Source organism: Phoca vitulina, unplaced genomic scaffold (genome assembly GCF_004348235.1).
Source record: "Phoca vitulina isolate PV1807 unplaced genomic scaffold, GSC_HSeal_1.0 scaffold128, whole genome shotgun sequence".
Taxonomy (NCBI): Eukaryota; Metazoa; Chordata; class Mammalia; order Carnivora; family Phocidae; genus Phoca; species Phoca vitulina.
Genome location: NW_022589831.1, coordinates 245,488 through 263,213, shown reverse-complemented (window position 1 = coordinate 263,213; position 17,726 = coordinate 245,488). Strand labels below are relative to the sequence as shown.

The 17,726-nt window shown below is 54.7% G+C and overlaps 1 protein-coding gene across 4 annotated transcripts; it reads right to left on the bottom strand.

Annotated features, from left to right (window-relative positions):
• Positions 1-39: 39 nt before the first annotated feature.
• P2RX5 (purinergic receptor P2X 5) lies at positions 40-15,745 on the bottom strand. Of its 4 annotated transcripts, none has more exons than XM_032399079.1 (12): positions 15,566-15,743; positions 11,293-11,443; positions 10,564-10,635; positions 10,204-10,279; positions 10,021-10,117; positions 9,668-9,748; positions 9,205-9,343; positions 8,500-8,636; positions 7,944-8,037; positions 7,756-7,821; positions 5,352-5,434; positions 40-3,614 (listed from the first exon to the last, which is right to left on the bottom strand). In XM_032399079.1, the coding sequence occupies exons 1-12, from the start codon at positions 15,700-15,702 to the stop codon at positions 3,548-3,550; spliced, it is 1,200 nt and encodes a 399-aa protein (XP_032254970.1). In that variant the 5' UTR covers positions 15,703-15,743; the 3' UTR covers positions 40-3,547. The 4 variants fall into 4 exon arrangements, with proteins under 4 accessions (XP_032254970.1, XP_032254971.1, XP_032254973.1 ...); XM_032399080.1 differs by having other exon boundaries at positions 15,619-15,731; XM_032399082.1 differs by lacking the exon at positions 7,944-8,037 and having other exon boundaries at positions 8,500-8,553; positions 15,566-15,745.
• Between the last annotated feature and the right edge of the window lie 1,981 nt (positions 15,746-17,726).

The following is a 17,726-nucleotide window of genomic DNA, read 5'->3' as shown; positions in this document are numbered from 1 at the left end:
AAACCTTTTATTGTTTTATAACCAAATAAAAATATCAGAATACGTTTATAGGGCAGGTCCCAGACAATGGCTGCCATCTTTCCTCCTTTAATTCTGTGCACTGGCCTAAGGGAAAACAAACAGCCGGGAGAAAGGTGTGCCTTTTGAAGAGACAGTACTCTAGGGTCCACTGGAGAGTATGCTCTGAGGAAAGTTGCATCACTTAGGTGGGTGGATTGTAATCAAGTGGAGCCCTTTTTCAGACATGCAAGATGCCATTCCAAGTGGGGTGATTTAGGGACTCTGCAGAGCACTGTAGTCCTTAGCTGGGGTGCTCAGATACCTGAAGGAAGTCCTGTTCCCCCTTTACAGCACTGAGAAGAACTGATGGGGTGGTGGGGGCAAGAAGGCAGCCATGACTGGTCAGCCCTGGTGAGGACACTTCGCTCTCTCATGGCTGGTCCCCTTGATAGTAGCACCCAGTTTACAGATCCCATTGGCCAGCATCATGGCACTCCCAAGGCATGGACTTAATCATGAGGAAAATACCAGGTGGATGGCTTTAGGCCAGGGCCTGAGGGTAGGCATAGATGGTTCAGGTGATCCTGTAATAGCATGGAAAGGAGCTCTGGAGAGGCTGATATGCTCATCTTCCTGAGGAGGCAACTGGTACCCTGAAGGGAAGGAGCCTTCCCAAGTGGGGCTTAGGTTCCCACTTCACTTCCCATTTCAAAGCCAGTTTCTGTAAGATTCAGGAGCCTCCCACTCATGCACCGAGATTATGCACACACACACAAAAAAGAGGGGGGCTGTGCAAAAGCAAGGAAACTGGCAGTATGCAACACTATCCAGAAGCTGGACTGGGGTCACTGGCTTTTCTGAGCCCGGGACCCAGGATGTGTAGGGGAGGCCACCTGGAAAGCTTGGCTGGACTGGAAGCTAAGTCCTCTGTGACACTGAAGCTGAATGGCAACCCTTAAAATTAAAGTCAGTGGATGGAAGGAAAGCCTCATAAAATCAGATTCAGTCACACTGTCTCCATCCAGTTCCTCAGTTACTCCTTCTCATGTCAAGGTGTTCATTTTACACATGTGCTTCCCTTACCTGGAATGTTTCCCCATGGCCTAGACCGCTTTCAGGTTTCAGCTTACATGTCACTTCCTTGGGGAAACCTCTGGCTACCCCTTACTGAAAATGCAGTTTGTGGTCATAGGCGTGACCACTAAGGTTCACCTCCTCCGAGACTGTACGCACTTGGACAGGGACAGTTTCTGTGTTTCTCACAACTGTGTCCCCATATCTAGTCCAGCACCGGACAATACGTACCCAATAAATATTTACCGATTGAATGAGTACTGTAGGGAGCCATTCTGATCCCAGGGTAAGACCAATAGTATAACTTTCCCTGATTTACGTGGCCGCTGCCAAGCAATTCTAAAAATGGGCTCACACAAACCAGACTGACTCCTAGCAGCCAAGGCACCTGCCCTTTTTACTTCCTCCCGAACGTGAAAGTACCACGCTAGATTATCAAACCCTAGGGTTTGCCTTAGTGAGGAAGTGAACACCATAGTGGATCACCCGGATTTTTCACTTTCCATTCAGAGAGCAAGTGGGCTTGTTGACAGGTTACTCGACAAGGAGCAAGCTTCCTGTTTGGGGGACCATGCTTCTTGGCCCCAGGGGCACAGCCTTCTTGCAAGTCCCTCTGACCCTCTCCAAAGGCTTCAGTGGAAGGATGCTTCCCGCCTCCTGTGCGTGCAGAGAACCAAACCCTTCTGACTTGGCGGAGGCCCAGAGAGCGCACTTCCAAAGAGGACGCTCCCTAGCGTCCCGGTAGGTGTGCGAACAAAGCACCGGGCTTGCTGGGCCAGAGGCAGCACCGGGGCCTTTGCTACTGAGCAATCAGACAGCAGTGAGTGATGAGTTCTAGGTCTCTCCTCTCGGCTTTACACAGGGACTCCTCAGACGCTGGGAGAGGGAGAAGTGAGCTAGCCGACTCCCCAGCCCAGTACTTAAGTGTCCCCCATCGTGTCCCTTTCTGACAGAGGACACTTGGCCTAATGTTGCAGGCATCAGGAAGAGTTCCTGAGTGAGGGGACAAGTAACCAAGTAGATGCTCAGCGAAACAGGAGAGCTTCTCGAAATGGGTAACACAGGCTGCCTCGGGAACAGGGGTGGGAAGGGAGCTCTTCACTGTCATCTTTTGTACCTTTTAGTTTTTGAATCATAGAAGTATTATCTAGTCAAAATATTTTAATTTAAATACACTGAGCTTGCCACTTTCCTGGGGGTGGGGGTGGGGAATCCTCTTGCTCTCAAAGTACACTATGTGTAAGTCTGACCTAGACATTGGCATCACCTGTCAAAGCGGGCCTTCTCCTCCCTGGGCACCAGGCTTGGCAGATCTCCTTAACCCGTGCTCTCAAGCAGCAATGTTCACACGGATCACCTAGGAATCTTCCTGAAACACAGGTTCTGATGTAGGACAAGGGAGGGGCCCTTGACTGCTATTTCCAACACGCTCCCGGGGAGGCCGCTGGGCCACACTTGAAGAGAGTCTCTACAGCCAGTAGGGGGGAAGCAGCACCGTTCTGCAGGGTTGGGGTGGGATGGAGTGGGGCGAGGAAGGAGAGGCTGGGGTGAGGGGTGAGGGGCGAGGGCCTCCCTAGTAACAACTGCTTCCACCTGCCACGTGAGCGCCACCTAGTGTAGTCACCAGCCCTTCAGACCCAGCCTTTGAGGAGAAAGGGAGGGGGGGCCAGGCAGAGTCACCCAGCTGCACAGAACTGCGAGAGACAGACAGAGGCACACGATCTCCCGTTTGGGTGAGACGCTATGCCCGAGGCCTCCTGATACTGGGCTGGCAGACTGGAGCAGAGGCCTCCCTGCCTCCCCTTCCCCACCTTAGCTGGGAGCCCTCGGGGCTGCATCTCCCCGCAAGGGCCAGCTGCCTCCTCACAGGTCCATTCCTTTCCTCGTGGCCTCCTGGGCCACCTTTTTTATCCCTGAGGGCAAGGCCAGATGTCCCCATGGATGTTGGCCAAAGTCTTTCTCTGAAGAGCCAGGGGTCTCAACAGGGATTGTGGAAGTCTGAGCTAGAGGCTGGAGGAAGGCCAGGCCGGCCGAGGCTGGCTGTGACGTCTGCCGGCTCTGGAGGGAATTACACGTGTGCTCTCCCCGCCCCCGCCCCCGCCCCCGAGGACCAGGTCAGCGTCTCATTTAAGCATCTCTTGGATGGGGCACAGCCCACAGCAAATAACGTGTATCGTGTGAATGAACGAATGAATGAATGAACGAACCAGGTTCTCAGAAAAATGAAAACACTCTAGTACCACCCAGGCCCGCGGCCTTCCCCCACTTGGCTCTCCAAGGCCTCCTCTTGCAGCTCAGAGCCACGCCGGCCGCTAGGAGGCCCCCCTGCCCCCGCCACAGCCACGCACACAGCACACCCAGCACAAAGCCCGCAGCGGGATCCCAGGCAAACACACGACACTGCTCAGTTCAGAGCTGCAGGTGGTTCGGCCCCACCATCTTCACCAGATCTGCTCTCAGCCGCCACCTCTGGCTATGCGTCCGTCTGCAGGTTCTGTAGCTGATCCACATTCACCTCTCCGTTCCCCAGGTGGCCAGACCTGTGTGTGGATGGGGGGGGGGGCACACAGAGGACAATCGGGAACCCTGAGAACAGGGACGGCCGCCCTAAAGGCAGAGCCCACCCGCAGCACATCCAGAGAGGGGCCACCCGGCGGAGCCCCCCGGCCATAGCCCAGCCGCATGCGGATGCTCAGGTTGGGGTCTCTGGGGCCGTAGTGAGCAGCTGCCACTGTGGTGGTGCCCGGAGGGCACCGAGAGCCCCCACAGCAACAGGCAAGGAAAGCATCTGATGGGGGGCAGCAGAACTGGGGGCTTGACGAGGCAGAAAAGCCTGATGGAGAAGAACTGGATCCCAGAGACTTACTGCCTGTGTTCGAATCCCAGCTCTGCCACGTATTAGCTGGGACTTGAGCAAGTTACTTAACCTTCCTTGCCTCCGTTTCCTCGTTAGAAGAGGGACAGTTAGTGTGCCCCCCAATAAGTTGCCGGAACGAGTTCATACATACAAAGAGCTCGGAGAAGTGGCAGCAGAGTAAGCCTGAGGGAATGGTGGTGCCGGGAGCGCACAGTAAGCGGGCGGCCTTGTGGTCACTTGGGGGCATGGAGGGAATACCAGGCTAAAGCGCCTCCTCTCCACACAGTCCAGCGTGGGTGGGCTCTCCTGGATCCTGGACGTCCTGCTTCGTAGCCAGGTCGCCCTGGAGCAGGCAGGAGAGGAGAGGCCCACGCCGTCTCTGCAAGGCTCATCCCAGGGTCCTCTGCCCCGCTGCCCCTCACCTGGGGGGCTGGAGGCGCTGCTGGCCTGCACAGCCTTTCCCCTTCCGGCCGCCGCCTCCGAGATGCGCCTCAGGCTGCCCGGCCTCCTCTGCCTCTGGGGTCCTGCCCTGCTGCGAGGGCTCTGCAAGCCCCGGGAGAACCCGGAGGATTCTGGGCAGGACAGGACCCAGGTAACCCTGGCCTACAGAGCCCAGCGGGGGCAAGGGGGGCACCCCTCTCCCTCCAGCCATGAGGGAGCAATGAGGGCTCCGTCAGGGTCAGGGTTAAGGGCTCAGCCTGCCTCAGGGCCGGTTCAGTCCGGGGAATGATGCGTTGTGGTGGGCACAAGGGAGTGCCCAGGTGCCCATCCGGAGTCCACCATCTGCAATCCCCCTTCTGATCCCAGCCCCTCCAGAACGGCTGGGCCAGAGCCTCTTTCCCTTTCCAATCTGCCCGCAGACCTCAGGATTTCCCACTTACACTGTGTTCTACTGCTATGAATACGCACATAACACACCACCAAGCTCAGGGCCCAAAAGAGCCTGGAAATAGAACCCCGCAGTAAAAAACAAGAAATCCATCTTTTTCTTCCCTTACCACTCCAGCTTCCCTTAACCCCAGTCCACCAGGACTACCATGTCCAAGAATCCTAAAATTTAAGTGCTCAAAGGCTCACAGAGAGGGAAACTGAGGCCCAAGGAAGCCTGGGGGGACTTGTGTGAAGTCACATGGCAGACAGTGGCAGAGTCAGGCTGGGACACCAAGTCTCCTGCCCGTCCTAGGCAGGCCTTGTTTTCTGCGGCTGCTATGGGGCAGGATCCAGTTCTGTAAAGCAGGTTCTCCAAACATCCCACCTTCCGCCGCCCTTCTAGGGGGGCTCCCAACGGTGCAGCCCTGCCTCCCTCCACACCCCAAGCACCACCAGCCAACCAGGGTAAAGTTTCTAGTCCGGGAATGGGAAGGCTGGTCAAGGGGGCTCCTCAAGGGTCCCCTCACACTGCTGGGGAAGCATCACTGACCTCACTTCCTCGTACTTCTTATGTCGGTAAAAGTGGCTCTTCTTGATGAAGTAGATAAGTACCAGGTCACAGAAGAAAGCCCCCTGCAGCAAAAGAGTTGGGGTTCCTGACTCAGAATCCTAGACTTCCAGAAAGCGGCCTGCCACTTGACACATAGGACATCCCCCCATCTGATCTTGCACCAGCCCCTAAGGGGCATCATTGTGCCCCAATTAACAGGTGAGGAAACTGGGCTCAGCAGGAGGCACCTTTGTCAAAGGCCACGAAGCTGGTTCACGGTGGAGCCAAAGTTAGCCTGGGGCCCATCTGCCCTATCAAGCCAAGCACCCCTCACTACCCTGACCCCCCTCAATCGTGTCTTCAGTGAATGTCTGCTGAGCACTCACCATGTGCCACGCACTGCACTGGGGTGCAGGAGGATTAAGACAATGAGACCCTGTAGGGACTGTCCCTCTGGTGCAGGAGACAAGCATGTAAATTATGACAGTGACATATCCTATGATGCGGACAGGAGCAAGGAAGCAGAGAGAAGACAGGACTTTACTCAGCCTGGGGATGGATATCTGGGCTGAGTCTTGAGGGTTGAATGGAATTTATACACAAAAAAAGGAAAGGAAAAGAACAGACAAAAGAAAAGGAAAGAAAAAAAAGAAAAGAAAAGAAAAAGCCAGCCAGCCCAGGAAGGGCATTGCCCAGGTAGCAAAGGACATTCCACAGGGCCTGTGTTGCAAAAGTGAGAGACACTTCCGGAGAGGTGGGATGGGGACCAGCTTGGTCAATTTTCTTACAATGCCTTTGAGGCCTCGGTCCTAAGCCCTTAGGGGAAGACACTGAAGGGCCTTGCATAGGGGCAGGATGTATTAGAAAGGTGGGTTGGTCCCGTAGTCACTTTGAGAGATGGGTTGGAGGGGACCTAAAGAACAAGGCCGACAGGGGTGGTCAAGGAAAGATGGACCCAGCTGGGACCCACCAACAGCCGTTCACAGGAGCCTTGGACCAGAGTGCATGGGGCAAATCACAGAGGGCCCCTCCGCCCACAGCCCCGCGGGGAGGGGTGTGTCCTGCAGGGCTGAGGAGTGGGTAAGGGGGTTTGGGGGCTGAGGGACGGGCTCATAGGTGAACCCAGGCCTCTGACTCTGGGTACTTCACGGCTCTCCCCCTGCTCCCCACCGAGGTGCCCAAATGTTACTTATCACTTCCTTGTTGCACAGAGAACATTCCTCCACCCAACCCGCATCCACACCACACCCTGTTTTCTTTATTTCACAGGTACGGACCCCAGGCCCTGTGTCTGACTTACCCACAGCAGGAGGAAGTCATGACTGACAGAGGCCCAGCTCTAAGAAAGTCACAGAAGCACACGTGCAGGGCTCCCTAACAATGCTGGTTTGCGGGAAAGAGGACTCATTTGGAGCTCACTTTCATGCACCACCTCTCAGGAGAATATGGCCTTGTTGCATCCTGTCCCCCTAGTCTTCATAAAAAGTCCACCCCAGGTCCTGCCGGAAGCCTCCAACAGGGCAGAGAGGACGAGGCTGCCGGAAACCCTGGCAAGGAGCTTGCCGGGAGGGGCACGAGCCACTGACAGCTCCCACGTCTTTAAGAAAACTTCCAGAAGAACAAGGGGGCACGACAAGAGATTCGGAGGAAACCTTTGCCTACCCTCCAGCAAGTACTTCCTGTCCGGTGAGCCCCCTGGGCTCAGCTGAAGGGACAGATCTGAGGGAGGCCTGCAGCCTGACTTCCCTGCGCTCATCTGTGAGCCCTGTGCCTTTCAACGGGGGTGTGTGCGGTGTACGTCCCATCCTGAGGCTGGGCAGGCCCGGGGGGCATGTTGGGAGTCCCTGGAAGCCTGCTGTCCACCTGTCCCATGTTCACCCGGCTTTGTTTTTGCTCCCCAGGAGACAGGCAATTTCTGGAGACGTTTTTGGCTGGGGAAGAAGGCAGTGCAGGCTTCTAGTGAGTAGAGGTGCCCAGCGCCATGTTGTTAAACGTCCTGGAGGACACAGAGGGCCCCACACAAAAAAGAATTCTCTGGCCCAAAACGTCCACAGGGACAGCTGAGAAACCCTGCAGATAGCTGGGTCCCGTCTCTTCTCAGCAGCAGCACAGATGAGCCTTCGGAAGTTCAGGGACTGACCCTGGATCCCAGAGAAGCCCAGCCCCGCCCCCAGCGCCAGAGCGCCAGGCAGATGGCTCTCTGGCTCTGGAAACAGAAACTCGGGCTGTCACTGCCACCTGGGGGCTGCTGCCAGGTGTCAGGTCCCAGAAAGCCTGACCTGCATCCCACCGACCTCGCCCGCTCTTGTTCTTTCTGCAGCATCAGAACGGCACCTCCCGAGCGGTCCCCCCCACCCCCAGGCCAGTGCTCAGAGGGTAAAGGTGAAGGGGGAGCAGTACTCACAGCACCCATGAGCGCCACGCCAGAGCCAATGTTGACGACTGTGGGGATGAGGCTGAACTTCCCTGCCTGTAGCACAGAGAAACAAAGCAGGGTGAACATGGGACGGGTGGACAGCAGGCTTCCAGGGACTCCAACATGCCCCGCCCCGGGCCTGCCCAGCCTCAGGATGGGACGTACGCTGCACACACCTTGCCGTTCACCATCACATCAAAGCGGATCCCATAGGCTTTCATCAGGGTGCGGAACTCCACCCCAGCAGCGTCTCGGTAATACTTGGCAAACCTAGGGGAGACCTTCCCTGCTTGGCAACACATACTTGGCTGCTTTGGAGATTTGTAAGCACCCCCCAAGACCCTGCTCTTAGCAGCCTTGGGGGAGGTTATAGATCCTCTTGCCAACACTGCGGTAAAGATTCATCCAGATCTTTGAAATCCTTACAGACATTCCCTAAGAGGCAAGGGCTTTCCCACTATATGCTGGGCCAACCCAGGGCCACCAAAGCACTGAGGGAGGTGACCTGGTTAAGAAGCCAAGCCTCAGCTTCCTGGTGAGCCCACAGGGTGACAAAAACTTCTCTCCTCTCCCAGCGATGCTCCCCCCTGCCATCCCTCACCTCTCCTCAGCTCTTTCTCCCTATACCTCCCACTCTACTATCCACCCCAATAAGGGGTGTCAGAGTGCTGGCACCCAGAAGAGGACAAAATGTGGGCAGGGTAACAAGACAGCAAGTCTAGCCCCACTTACCTGAAGTTGTACCCAGAGGAGATTGAGTTTTCTGAAAATTTGTTGTCCAGACGGCTAAAAGAATAGTGAGGGTTGCATTCAGAAGGAGCTTTATCAAGATCACAATCCCATTCAATTTGAATTCCTATCACACCACCCTGATGAAGAAGAGACAAGAATCAGTGCACAGAACTTTGTGGAGTGGACAGAAGGCACAGACCAGCTCCTCACAGGGAGCTGGACAAGATGAGAAAAGTACTCAGGCCAAGGGTCAGCCCCCCTGGAGCATCCTTCCAGGAAGAAGGTGGAAGTTCCAGGGTCCTAGCCCCACCTTTGGCGTGGCTGAGGAAAGCACATCGCCAAGAGCGCCCAACCCCAGAACCCTCCTGTTTCATGCTTCCATGAGCGAGCACCTACAAAGGGATGGGCACCTCACACGAGAGCCAGGATATGCCAATGGGGTTCCCTCTGGCTCAGTTTCAACGGATGCCCCGAGGACTGAGAACCCACAGCAGGTGCTCAGCGTGCCTCCCACTGATGCCTGAGTTCTGACAGACTGTGTGTCATAGCTAATTCTGAAGACAGTGAGTCCCTGGGGCAGGGGACTTTGTCCATCCCACCCCACAGGTCCCCCCTACTCACCATCCTCTTCGTGACAGAGCCCAGACCCAGAGCTCTTGGGCCCCCAGACCCCCGGGCACGGCGCCCTGAGTGCACGCCACTCACCTGCACAGCTATCTCCTGGAAGTTGCTCCCCGTCCAGCTGACCACAGACCCCAGTCGGAAGATGGGGCAGTAGGGGTTCTTGGGGCCAAACTGACAGGACTTCAGGAAAGCTCTGTCATTGGTGTCCAGCACATTGGTCCTGGATGGAGGCCACGAACAGACAGTGAAATGAAGCTGAGACTTGCCATTCCCAGGCCAGAGACAGCCTGGCCCAGGAGTCGCTGGGCCTTTACCTGGCCCAGGCTGAGTCCCTGACTTTAGCCTCGACTCAAGTCCTGACTACTCCCCCCTCAGCACACCCCACTAACCTACTGCATTCAAGGACAGAACCCCACTCCCACAGCAAGGGGAAGGGGTGCTCCAGCGTCACCTGGTGGTTCATTCACACACACCTCCACACCATGCACACGGGCCCACACACAGTGACAAGGACGCAGATCCCCAGGCACCAAGTCCCACGTACTTGGAGAAGTTGAATTTGGGGAAACGAATGAAGTTCTTTATGTAAACGGTGAAGTCTTCAGCCTTGCCCAGCAGTGGCTTCCTGAAAACGAAGCCAGGACAGCCTGTCCAGGAGGCCCTGCCCCTCCTCCCCCTGTACGTCCCCCCAGGACTGTGGCAGGGCTGGGGCCGGCCCGCTCCCTGCAGCCCCTGGAGCCTTGGCCAAGCATTCATTTGCTCATGTTGGGGTGGTCCTAGGGCTTGGTAGGGTGTCCTCGGAAAGAGGATCTCAGGGTAGAGGTGTCTCCACCATCAGGCTGAGACCCACTCACTGCCCAAGTAGCTCTTCCGGGTCCCGAGGCCGGAGCCACTCACACTGGTCTGGGCTTTGTCTCCACAGGGCACCAGGCGAACACCTCACAGGTGCCCCTCTGCATGCTGCCCACCCGCACGCAACGGCCAGTCTTTATTCCTGTAGGATTGGGGCAGAGATGATGCTAGAAGCCTCCTGGCTCCATCCCCCACTGTGCTCCCAGCCGTGGCCATTCCAGGCCTCACCATTTCCAGCCACAACAGGCTCCCCAGGGGGACAGTCACTGTCTGTGTAGCACCAGGCATCCGGAATGCTTTCGCTCTGTCAGAAAGAAAGGGCACCTGGGTGGGGGAACTTCCCTGCAGGGGCCCCAGTTCAGAACCAGGTCCCACCCCAGGAATTAGGACAGGGGTTCCCCTGAGTGGGGCCACACACCCTTTGAGAACCTGCTTCTCTCCCCCAAACACTGCAGGTGCGTGCTCTGGTACACATATCCCCTGGGGCACTTGGAGGGGGTAGAAACCCCTGCTTCAGGAGAAGGGTAGAACCCAACAACCGCTGGAGGCTCTCCCACCCCCTCCCCCGCTTTCTGCACCACATCAAACCTCAGCACAGGTTTCCTGCCGCTGGTTGGCGGTCACGATCAAGTTGGTGACTACGAAGAAGACGTTCTCTCCCTGAGGAGCCAGAGAGGAGTTGAGGGACATCCTCCTGCCCTCTTGGGGACCCTCCTTCCCAGGGCTTCCTGGCAGGGGTTGGGTCTCTGCATGGGTGTTGAGGACAACGGGGCCACAAAATCAGTGGATCCTACCCATCTGCCCACTGACTTTGAAGTCTCTGAGCAGACATCCTTTGATAGGTCCCTTTCAGGCCCACAATCCCAAACTGCTCCCTCCACGAATTCCTACTCTGACCTCAGTCCCTAGGATCCAAGCCCAGATCTGGGAGAAGAGGCCCAGACGGGGTGGCCCAGGCCCTGGCCCAGGCCAGTTGTGAGCAGGCCAGGGAGCCATTCCCAAGGGCAGCCCGTGGCTAACACAAGGAAGCAGTGCTCTGTGCCAGGCCACCTGACTCACACTGACCTGAACGTTCTTGGGGCCCCACTTGGTTTCTACAGGCTCGGGGTTTATTGGGAAGGGACTGGTCTCATGGCACAGTCAAGGAGAGCAGGGGGTCGGTGTGGAGGGAAGGCTCCGGGCACGGTCTCCATCTGCAAACTCTGGCAGCTGTCCTGGGCCAAGGGAGTCCCTAGGTACCTGAGCACCTTCCTCTGTGACCCCCCCGCCAAGCCAGGCCCTGCTAGCCCGGGCCCTAGTGCTGTGTGGGACTCAGACCTGGGGTGGGATGACATAGTCGGCAACATCCCAGAGCCGCTCCCCGAGCTCCGATGTGTTGGTGAAGGTCACACCCTTGACTTTGGTGACAATGCTGCTCTGCAGGGAGGTGTCAGTGTCTTGGTAACCCTTCTTCACCAGGAACACCCAGCTGCGGGGAAAGGGTCGGCAGGTGCGCATCAGCCTCATTGCTGTCCTCAGGGAATTTTCCCCAGGGGCTTCACCTTTCCCACCAGCTCCTGGGCAGGGGTCACAACTCCACCGCCGCCTACAACCTGGTTCTGCAAGCAGCAGAGGTGACAAACAATCCCAGAACAGGGAGACAGCTACTCTCAGGGGCTGAGGCCCTGAAAATGGCCCAGGCTGGGCCAAAACCTGCTCATGCATGCACTGGGGATGTGACCTCGGGAGAGGCAATGAACTCTGGGAGTTAACACAGGGTAACAGTACCTCCCCCCAGGGGTGTGAGGACAGTTAAAGGAGACGGTACATAACCTGAAACTATTCACGGACAGACCGCAGACAAATCCAAACTAAGGGGCATTCTACAAAATGAGAGTACAAATCCTACATTCTGTGACACCCCAAACACACACAATAAAAGAAAAAACAGATAAGTGGAACTTCATCAAAATTAAAAACTTCTGCACAAAAAAAATAAAAAACAAAAAATAAATAAAAACTTTTGTGCATCAAAGGACACTATCAAGAAAGTGAAAAAATAATGCACAGAATGGGAGAAAATATTTGCAAATCACATGGTCAGGGTCTAGTACCCAGAATATATAAAGAACTCTTACAACTCAGCAATGAAAAAGACAAATAACCCAATTTAAAAATGGGCCAAGGATTTGAGTAGACATCTTCTCCAAAGAAGATAAACAGATGGCCAATAAGCCCATGAAAAGACGCTCAATGTCGTTAGGCATCAAGGAAAAGAAAATCAGAACCACAATGAGATACTACTTCACACCGAAGAAGATGGCGGTAATTAAAAAATATATAAAGGAAAATAACAAGTGCTGGTGAGGATGCAGAGAAATTGGGACTCGCTGATAGGAATGTAAAATGGTGCAGCTGCTGTGGGAAACAGCTTGGTAGTTGACCCAGCAACTTCCTGACAAAATATATACCCAAGAGAACTGAAAACATATAACCACACAAACACTTGTAATGAATGTTCTTAGTAATGTTATTCGTGACAGCCAAAAAGCAGGAAACAGGGGCACCTGGGTGGCTCAGTCGGTTAAGCGTCTGCCTTCAGCTCAGGTCATGATCCCAGGGTGCTGGGATCGAGTCCCACATTGGGTTCCTTGCTCGGCGGGAAGCCTGCCTCTCCCTCTGCCTCTCCCCCGCTCATGCTATGTCTCTTTCTCAAATCAATAAATAAAATCTTAAAAAAAAAAAAAGGTAGAAACAGTCCAAATGTCTGTCAACAGATGAATGGATAAACAAAATGTGAGTATTATTCAGCCATAAATGCAATGAAGTACTGATTCACGCTATAGCATGGATAAACCTTGAAAACATTATGTTAAGTGAAGAAGCCAGACCAAAAAAAAGACCACATGTTGTATGATTTGATTTATATGAAATGTCCAGAAGAGGTAAATCTATAGAGACAGAAAGTACATTAGTGGTTGCCAAGGGATGGGGGTAGGGGAGAATTCCGACTGACTGCTAATAGATACGGGTTTCTTTTTCGGGTGATGGAAATGTTCTGAAATAAGACAGTGGTGATAGTTGTACAACATTATGAGTGTACTAAAAACTACTGAATAGTATAATTTTAAATAGTTGAAATGGTGAATTACATGCTAGGTGAATTATACTTCAATTAAAAAGTTGTAATAAAATAAAAATCCTGTACTTTTCAAAAAACATCAGTGTCAGGAAATACAAAGAGTCTCAGGTACAATTCCAGATTAAAGGAGACTAAGAAGACAAAATGAATGAATGAATGCAAGGCAGGATTTCAGATATATATATATTTTTTGCTATTAAATGTAATTATTAGAGCAATTTACAAGAGGTCCATAGGTTAGAAAATAATATTGTTTCAGTGTTAATTACCTAATTTTCATAGCTGTACTTGGTTAAATAAGAGAATTCCTTGGTTTTAAGAAATACGCACTGAAGTCTTTAGTAGTAAAGGGGCATAACGACTGCAACTTACTCTTTTTTAAAAAAGAGTTATTTATTTATTTATTTGTTTATTTATTTCAGAGAGAGAGTGCAAGTGGGGGCAGAGGGAGAGGGAGAGCGAGAGAAGCAGACTCCCCGATGATCAGATCTCACACCCGCAGACCATGATCTGAGCCGAAATCAAGAGCCAGACGCTCGGGGCACCTGGGTGGCTCAGCCGTTAGGCGTCTGCCTTCGGCTCAGGTCATGATCCCAGGGTCCTGGGATCGAGCTCCGCATCGGGCTCCCTGCTCGGCGGGAAGCCTGCTTCTCCCTCTCCCACTCCCCCTGCTTCTGTTCCTGCTCTCGCTAACTCTCTCTGTCAAATAAATAAATAAAATCTTTAAAAAAAAAAAAAAAAAAGAGCCAGACGCTCAACCGGCTGAGCCACCCGGGCGCCCCTGCAACTCACCTTAAACAGAAAAAATTGCATATACACACACATGATGTGTATGTGGAGAAAGAAAGGGGAAAGGACAACACAAATGTAGTAAAATGTTAACATCTGGGGAATCTAGGTGAAGGACGTTTTAAAAAGTTTGTACTATTCCTGTCACTTTTCTGTACATCTAAAATTTTGTCGAAACACAAAAAAAAATTTTTTTTAATGAGATAGCACATGTAAATTGTTTAGCACAGTGAGTGCTGGGCCACGGAAGAACTCAAAATAGGCTCTAAGCAGCCTATCGTTGACGTTTACTGTTAAGGTTAGAGATCGTCCAGGTTAACCCCTTGGGAAAGCTGGGCAAACGGGGTCCAGGGGGGGCAGGAAGCTGCCTGCCTGAGGTCATGCAGGAGTGGGAGGGGGTGCCCCGCACCTCCCAGCATGCCGGGAAGGGTTCTTTGTATAGCAGGTGCCAACCAAGATGTGCCCACTCTCTTCATCTCTGGGGCAGACCTGCTACATCCTAGGCCCTAGACTCTCCTGTCCCCAAGGAAACCTGAGAGCGTTGTGACAATGAGCCAACCAGCCATTTAGTAGGGACACTGGGCCCAGCCTGGACAGAAACATTCAGCAAATGCCCAAGGAACAACGCGCATTCATTCATTCATGTCACACATACTTCCTAAGCAGTTAGGTGATGCCAGGCCCTGCCTGCCTTCATGGTGTCCCCCCCCACTGGACGGGAGGCAGACAAGCAAACGATCCCTACGGAATGTATCAGAGGAGTTATTCAAGAACCTGGGTCTGAAGGACAAGTGGGCTTTAACCAAGTAGAGGAGTAAAGGCGCACCTGGCTGAGGACCGACATGTACAAAGGCCCTGGGGTGGGAGGCATTCAGGTGCCTTAGGGATGAAGCTCCATGGGCATTGGCCTCCTAGTGAGGTCAGGGGGCCCAGTCAGGAAATAGGAGGGACTCAACAGCATTTACTGAGGCAGTAAAAGAGGCACATTAGCCTCCTACTCATCTGGTGTCATTTCCTCCTTCCACCTGTCCCTCCCTTCTTTGGCATGGGGGGGGGGGGCCTGAACAGTGCCTGGTTGAGCAACTCCAAAGAGCTACCCCCTCCCCTGAGGGTGGGAGGGGGAAAAGGGGAGGCAGACAGTCCAGCTGGGAGCGGGGTAGTGGGCCTCTGAGCAGGACCCCTAGCTGGACACCAGAGAAGCCAGCCAGGGGTGGGGTGAGTTGACAGAAGGGAGTGCTGAGACACGCCAGGCTGACGAGTTGCCCCAGCCAGGAGCTTGGCACATGAGCTCGGTGATTATAAATAACCCACTCAGTGCCCGGGCCTGCGCCAGGCCAACGGACCAGGGAGGCTCCCAGGGCAACAGCTGGAGCCCAGCCCCCCTGCACCTTTGCCCCCCTCGATGGCCCTAACACTCAGAGCTCGGCCGGAAGGAAGGAGCAGCCCACCGAGAGCCTCATAAATGAAGGAAAGCTGAAGTCCCTGCCCGCAGCTCAGCACCCGCAGAGCCGGTGGGGAACCAGAGGGCTCCCCCTTGACCTGCCCACTCGTACACCCAAGAGCCCCTTCCCAAGCACAGGGAACGCACGTCCAGTTCCCGGGCCCCGGAAGGGCACAGCTGCGGCCCAGAGCCCCCCCCCCCCCCCCCGCCCACTCCCCGAAAGCCCCCGGAGAACTCACACCACCAGGTAGGTCAGGATGGAGACCTGCAGCAGCCGGTAAAGCAGGCCCACCTTCTTGTTCTTGGCGATGACATACTTCTCGGTCTTGTAGTCCAGCAGCGACTGGGAGAGCCCCTTGCAGCCCGCCTGCCCCATGGCGCGGGCTCACCTGCGCCCGCTCCCCGCCGGCCCCAGGCCGCTCCCCGCCGGCCTCCCGCGCTCCGCGCCGGCCCCAGGCCACTGGGCACTGCGGCTCCCGGGGGCGCGGCTCCGACGCGCAGGGTCGCCGGGCCGGGCGCGCGGGGCAGCGAGCACGCGGGGGCGCGGGCTGCTGCGGACGACGCTGCGGAAGCCGCCGCTGGGGGCCGGGGGCGGAGGGTGGCGGCGCCGGGCCTCCGCTGCGACCTGGCCCCCGCCTCTCCCTCTCCCTCCTCCCGGGCGGAGGACACGCCTACGAGGGCATTCCTGAGGCGCAGGGCCCGCACGTGAGGCCCCCCAGCCGGAAATCAGAAATCGGGCGCTGGAGGAGCAGGGGCGAGGGGATGAGAGTAGGAAGGGCTGCTTTTCAAGCAACCCCACTTTTTCTACTCCCAAAGCAATCCTGCGGTGGGGATTGGATAGATTGAATAAATGGGGAAACTGAGGCCGGGGAGGCGGGACCTACAACACAGGAAGTGAAGAGAGGGTAAAGAGCGTTTGTAGGCAAACACCCCGGGTTTGATTTTTCCTGCTCTCTGGGGGACCCTGCTTCTCACCACACAGGCTGAGAGAGACTGAAGACTTGCCTGATCCGTGGCTCCTGTGTCCTCTGTGAATCAGTGGCTGTCCCTACAGGGACAGTTGCTGCTCGCTTAAAACCAAACGCTCCCAGGGAGTCAGTTGCCAAGCAGGTCCCAGCGCCCACAGCATGAAGACCTCTGTACCAGATTTGGGACAGACAGATGGGCTGGGGCTGCAGAGATGTAGGCAGAAGCACAAAATATGCCTGGAGGGAGTTCAAACCAACTGTCCGAAACGTTCCCAAAGCAAGAGATGGGCCTAATCTAGGGTGCTAAAACTGCACCCTCCTCACAGCAGGTGAAATTAAATGAGAGGGCGTGGGCACTGGGATGAAGGAGGGCATCTCTGAGATCAGTTTTAGAACTTGTGACAACCACAGAGAGGCAGGCCCTGTGTGTTTCTGCATCCAGCCTTCTGGCCAGAAGCGGTCCTGCTCCTCTCTCTACCCAGGCCTTCACACACATAGAAGTTCCCCTCCCTGAACCACAGGCTCCAGGGGTTGGAAGGGTCCCGAAAGTTCACCAAGGTGACTCTCTCTAAAAGTAAAAGCTATAGGGCAGTAGGTGTCCAGTTTTAGTGTGCATGGGAATCATTTGGAAGAAAAATGCAAATCCCTGTGCCCTGCCCCTAATATTTTCATTCCATAAGTCTAGGATGGGGCCTGAGGATCTGTATTTTGCTCTCAGACTGTCATTTGGGAAGCACAGATCTTTGCATCTTTTCATCAAATTCAAATGCCATTTCCTCAAAAGGTGTATTCTTGTTACCACCCCCCAAAATTGGCCCCCACCCCAGTCACTTTCTATCCCATTACCCCTTCTGATTCCCTGAAAACACTTGTCATTCTTGGATAGGATCTTGTTTACTTACTGGCTGTGTCCCCCACTAAGACCCTAAGCTCCTGGAGCATGGGGACCTTGCCTTTGGACATCTCTGTGTCCTATACCCACTGCTATATCTGCCAGATATTAGCTCAATATGTATTTGTCAAGCGAGGGAACAAACTCAGGCCTGATTTTTTAAACAGGAAGTCATGACTGGGGATTTTAGAAGCTGATACCATCCTGGGGGTAAGGTTTGGGAACTGTCCCCAGACCTTCCTTCCTCACTCTCCCACCAGCCTCTTCCTCAGCCCACCTCATACGGAGCTCTCCAATCCTGGGGCGGGGGGGGGGGGGGGGGGGGGGGCGGTGGTGCAGCCTCGATGGAGTCATATGACTCCTGTGAACATTCCATCAACCTGAGCCTAGGAGGAAAGTAGCCTTTCAGGGTCTCAAGATCTGGTCTGAAGAAGAGCTTGAGGCTGAAAAACACACCAGCAGGGCCCCTTACCCTTGCATAAGCTGCATATAGGATGGTGCCACATTGGGTCTCTCCACTCCCCGAAGCCAGTTCCAGGC

Coding starts and splice junctions, on each gene's coding strand:
- P2RX5 (XM_032399079.1), bottom strand. CDS start 15,702: ATGGGGCAGGCGGGCTGCAAGGGGCTCTCCCAGTCGCTGCTGGACTAC. Junction 7,822..7,943: donor ATGTGATGGTGAACGGCAAG/GTGTGTGCAGCG, acceptor TCTGTGCTACAG/GCAGGGAAGTTCAGCCTCAT. Junction 5,435..7,755: donor GCGTGGCGCTCATGGGTGCT/GTGAGTACTGCT, acceptor CTTTTGCTGCAG/GGGGCTTTCTTCTGTGACCT.